Genomic DNA, 5074 nt, shown 5'->3' with positions numbered 1-5074 from the left:
GTTCATGCCTATTAAAATTCAGGGAACATATGTCGTAATAAATCCATTATCATCACTCTAGCTGACTAGGCACTTAGTGCTTGGACACTAAGTAATTCTTCAGTGGGCAACGTGTAAAATCATGACCTAGTGATATTGCAAATTGTAACAGAGACTGGGACTTCATAAGCCTCTACAAGTTATACGTACCTCTCTCTGACTTAATTTTACAGTTTAGGGACACGTGGCTAAAACCTCTTGAAGCTTTCAAGTTCTGTATGCAGAGAGGGGGAGTGGAAGAGATAATGTAATTGCAGAGTTTGGTGTTCAGCATGGGTAGGACAAGATCCCAGGTTTCTTACTTTGACTCTGTTGCAGGTGGAGAGAGAGAAGGCCATTCTCCTGGCCAACCTGCAGGAGTCTCAGACGCAGCTGGAGCACACCAAGGGAGCCCTGACTGAGCAACACGAGCGAGTCCATAGGCTCACGGAACACGTCAACGCCATGAGGGGGCTGCAGAGCAACAAGGAGCTGAAAGCTGAGCTTGACTGTGAGAAGGGCCGAGATCCCAGTGAGGAAGCACACGACTATGAAGTGGACATCAACGGCTTGGAGATCCTAGAATGTAAATACAAAGTAGCTGTTACTGAGGTGATAGACCTTAAAGCAGAAATCAAAGCCTTGAAGGAGAAATATAATAAATATGTGGAAAACTACACTGAAGAGAAGGCTAAGTATGAGAGCAGAATCCAGACGTACGACGAACAGGTGACAAACCTGGAGAAGTCGACCAAGGAAAGCCAGGAAAAAATGGTCCACATGGAAAAGGAGTTGCAAAGGATGACAAGCATAGCAAATGAAAACCATAATACCCTCAACACCGCCCAGGACGAGCTGGTGACGTTTAGCGAGGAGCTGGCTCAGCTCTACCATCACGTCTGCCTGTGCAACAACGAGACGCCAAACAGGGTCATGTTGGACTATTACAGGCAAAGCAGAGTCACCCGCAGCGGGAGCCTGAAAGGACCAGACGACCCTCGAGGTCTCCTTTCCCCGCGGCTCGCCAGAAGGGGGGTGGCATCGCCTGTAGAAGCCAGGACCCCGACCGAGCAGGTGACAAAAGAGGCCACGGAGCCTGGCAAGGAACAGAGCCCGACAAAAACACCTACCATTTCTCCTGTCATCACAGCCCCTCCTTCCTCCCCCGTCTCCGATACCAGTGACATCCGCAAAGAGCCGATGAACATCTACAACCTCAATGCCATAATAAGGGACCAAATCAAGCACTTGCAGAAGGCTGTCGATCGGTCGCTGCAGCTGTCGCGCCAGCGTGCTGCAGCTCGGGAGCTGGCGCCCATGATCGATAAAGACAAGGAGGCCTTAATGGAAGAGATACTGAAACTGAAATCACTCCTGAGTACGAAGCGGGAGCAGATCGCGACCCTGAGAGCAGTGCTGAAAGCCAACAAGCAGGTAAGATGCTAATAAAGCGGACAGTCGGGAAGGTCTATTATTTATACAGGTCACTTACAAGCTTTCCCAGGAGTATTTCGGAGGAGAGATTTTATTCACAGGTTATTTAGCCTCTCACTCAGTCACGGTGAGGGCAGACCTTTCTTCCCTCCCTCCCCACCTCCTCTTTAAGCTCTCTGGCTCTGCTTTTCTCAGCACCCACCACTCACCAAGGGCACAGGCAGAAGAGCCTTTCCGGTGGAGCGAGAGAAAATCAGAGGGGCAGGGAGGGATCAGCTACCACCCAGCCTGATGCTCGGGCATGTTGCTAGTATTATTGCAAAATGATAAGATTGGCAACATCGGAAAACAAAACAGAGTGTGCATGGAGAGGGTCTCAGGGGCGTGCTGACACCTTGCTCCACTGCTGGAGCGGTGGGGAGGGCAAGCGTAGAAGAGACCCCCTGGGCCAGCACCTCAGCAGCTGCAGGTGGCCCTGCTGGTGGGATGTAGTGGAGCAGATGGTGCAAACAACCCATTGCGTTCTTCTTGGCTCTTGGTAATAGTCCACAGGCTGCAAAACTTGAATGCCCCCCAGCAAATTTAAGGGGATTAAAAATAAATGCCGCAAAAGCTAAAGTGGGCCTCAGGAAGAGAATGGCAGGCCTAAGAGCGTGACCAGTGGTTTTGGACCATACAGAAGCTGGGCATTTCTTTGATAAGACAGCAGATGAAATGCTAAGTTATTTTCATTACAGGTGGTTGGAGGTTTTTTAAATTATTTCTCTTTTTAGTCAGAAATACTTTCTCCTGCCATTGTCACGTTTTTAGTCCTTCAAGAAATAAAATCGAGGTTTTCTTTTTTTTTAAGAAAAAGGACAACATCGCTACATGATAAAGCTGACTGAAACAGTAACTACCATTTTTTATTTTGAGAAGGATTTGTTATAAAGTTATATTTTAAGAGAATAAAAAATTTCAAATTATTATTTTGAAAATTTTCACAGCTTAAAAAAAAAAAAAATCATCAAACCACTTTATTTTTGATGTTTCACCAATGCAAATAAGCTAAGAATTACCACATTTTATATCAAATGCCAAAAGAGGACCATGTAATGGTGTGTTTTTCAAGAGTACTGTCAATTTTTTTTGCATAGTAAAATCCTCCCTTTAATACCCATTAGATTCCAGGTCTGCAAACACTTAAAGTTAAATTTAAGCATGCAAATAGTTTTATTTACTTTGGTGCATCTCCTTATGCCCAGAATTAAGTCTGAATGCAAGAGGCTGCAGCGGCAGTGTCGTTCCAGATTGCCTGGGACTTTTCTCATCTAAAAGCAGCGCAGTGATCACCACGTGGGGGCATGAATCCTGGTTAACTGCTTGGGATACTATTAGCTGATGACAGTGATGGGATTTCAGTGTTAAAATTCCCAATAGTCAAGTAGTCTGGAATTACAGTTTCAAGTTTAATTGATTGTTGGATCTGTAACTGCATTTCTAGAGTACTGGGGATTTTTAAATTGCAGCAATATTTCAATATGCATTGAGTCTTTCATAGCATTTCCCCCCCTCCAATACAACACGTTAAATATTAATTCAAGTAATTAAATACCACCTCTAGCTAAGCAATAATTGCTCTGAGCAATTATATGTGGATTTTCCATGTAATTAAAATGTAATTAAAATGTAATTGAGGTATATGGGTTTAGATTCCAAATTAAAGACTTTGTCCACTAGCATAGAACTATCATTTATTTTTTAATACTACTAGAGAATCTAGCTCAGTCTTGCTCGTTTATTGCTGTCAGAAATAAAGCATCATCCTAAAGCATGCTCACTGAAACGGGAAATACAGATTTGCTGAATAAGGAGGTGCTATTAATTAAACTGTTATTTATTGGACAGCAGCATAGATATCGGTAACTGTGTAACTGGGTATAGAATCTTACAATACTGTTCATGCAAACCCAATATCGACATCCTCAGACTTTCAAGTTAAAAGACATAATAAAATAAAAGGATAGGAGAAATTTAAAGTTAGAGAGAGGGGCGGTGAGTTTTATTATGTGCTAACAGATTCCTCCCCTTGAGTCCTTCCCCTCCAAAATAATAATTTTTCAAGCAGTAATAGGCTTGGGGATATTTTTCCCTTGTGGGTTCCCTACAGAGGACATCTGCTTCAGTTTTTCACACGTGCTCCAGAACCACAAGAGCTAGAATTTTGATTTGTTAAAAACCTTCCTCAAGCCCTAATGGAGCTGAAATTAATACGAAATTACAGCTATTCATCCCTTACGTAGCACGGCAAGACACTGCTGGTGCCCGAGGCGGCAGGGGAGAGCTGCGGCAGGCCCCTGCGAGAGGGGGCTGCAGCTGGTGGGGGGCTGGATGCCCCGGCCCGTCCGCGGCCTCCGGAGGCGACATGTCGCATCTCGGCGTGCTTTGTCGCCGTGCTATGACAGAACACCTGTATCTGTTAGCACTCCAAACAGAGACACCTTAGGTGAAGCTTTTTTGGTTGGAGTAACGTGGGAAAGCAAGATGAGCACAACCAAATGCACTGTAAAAACGGCAAGACCTGGCCTTCCTAGAGAACGTCGCCATTCAGGCCCGGGGGAGGGGGAAGACCAGCAGGCCCCTGGCTCTGGTCTTTCGGGCTGCGTTTCAGCAGTGAAGTCACACCCTTAACCAGGGAAGCACGGGTGCTATCTAGTGACCACCAGAAGTATTGCAACATCAGATTAAACCGAGAATTGCAGTTTTCCTGGCAGTGCGCTTCCTCGCAGTGCCCTGACGTTCTCTGTTATCCTGGTACGCAGGGGCAAATGGTTCATCGGCAGAGAAAAAGAAGAGAGTGTTTTGCCTCCCGACTTGAATTGTGTTCACTTCTCTTCACAGTAACTTACCCGACTGCCGGGGAGCCCCGGAGAGGTCCCTCTTTCTGCCTCTCCTGCTGCAGCGGGGCTGGCACTCCAGCAGTGCAGTTGCACCTTTTAAATCTTTAACAGCATACAATAAATTTCTGTTTGAACCTGACAAGATGTTGCCTAGTTTAATGTATTTGGCAATATCTGATGATATTTCCTTTTAATCTAGCTATATTTTCTTTAGTAATATTTTCTTATAAGCACTAAGCATTAGGCTGGGCTGCAAACAGAATACACAAAACCCTAATAACACAAAAAAGAGAGCAAGATTTGCTCCAAGAAGCTGCAAACCTAAGCCCAGGAAAATGGATTATTAAATCAATTGTTCAAGATCACAAGGCACATATATCTTGCTAGCTTGCTTTCTTACCTGGTCTTGATTTTTATGTACCCATTTATTCGTAGCCATAATTACTGTGTCAGTACCAGTTCTGTGGAGCAAACCCAAGTAGCATTATCATTACCAAGTAGCATAAATTGTAAAGTAATATGAAATTAATGATATAATAACTTTTAGGCCAGTTGAAGAATGGTTTTGATTTTGATTTCTAATAACATTGAAAAAGCAAAGCTGCCTATGAGGGGAATTTAATATCCTGAAGTTCTGATTGAAAAATGATTGGAAAATAAGGAGGTGATCGGTGACAGCCAACATGGCTTCACTAAGGGCAAATCGTGCCTGACAAATTTGGTAGCCTTCTACAACAGGGTTA

At 44.3% G+C, this 5074-nt stretch overlaps 1 protein-coding gene across 1 annotated transcript in view; it reads left to right on the top strand.

Moving 5' to 3' along the window:
• Positions 1-310: 310 nt before the first annotated feature.
• The window catches only part of BICD1 (bicaudal D homolog 1 (Drosophila)), a gene marked incomplete at both ends in the record, with an annotated part of 18444 nt that continues 13680 nt past the window's right edge, over positions 311-5074 (top strand). Inside the window, one exon of the mRNA XM_009582358.1 lies at positions 311-1452. Coding sequence (XP_009580653.1) covers positions 311-1452 — 1142 coding nt within the window. The remainder of the gene's footprint in view (positions 1453-5074) is intronic.

Source organism: Fulmarus glacialis, unplaced genomic scaffold (assembly GCF_000690835.1).
Source record: "Fulmarus glacialis isolate BGI_N327 unplaced genomic scaffold, ASM69083v1 scaffold8927, whole genome shotgun sequence".
Classification (NCBI taxonomy): domain Eukaryota; kingdom Metazoa; phylum Chordata; class Aves; order Procellariiformes; family Procellariidae; genus Fulmarus; species Fulmarus glacialis.
This window is presented reverse-complemented; position numbering and strand designations above follow the sequence as displayed.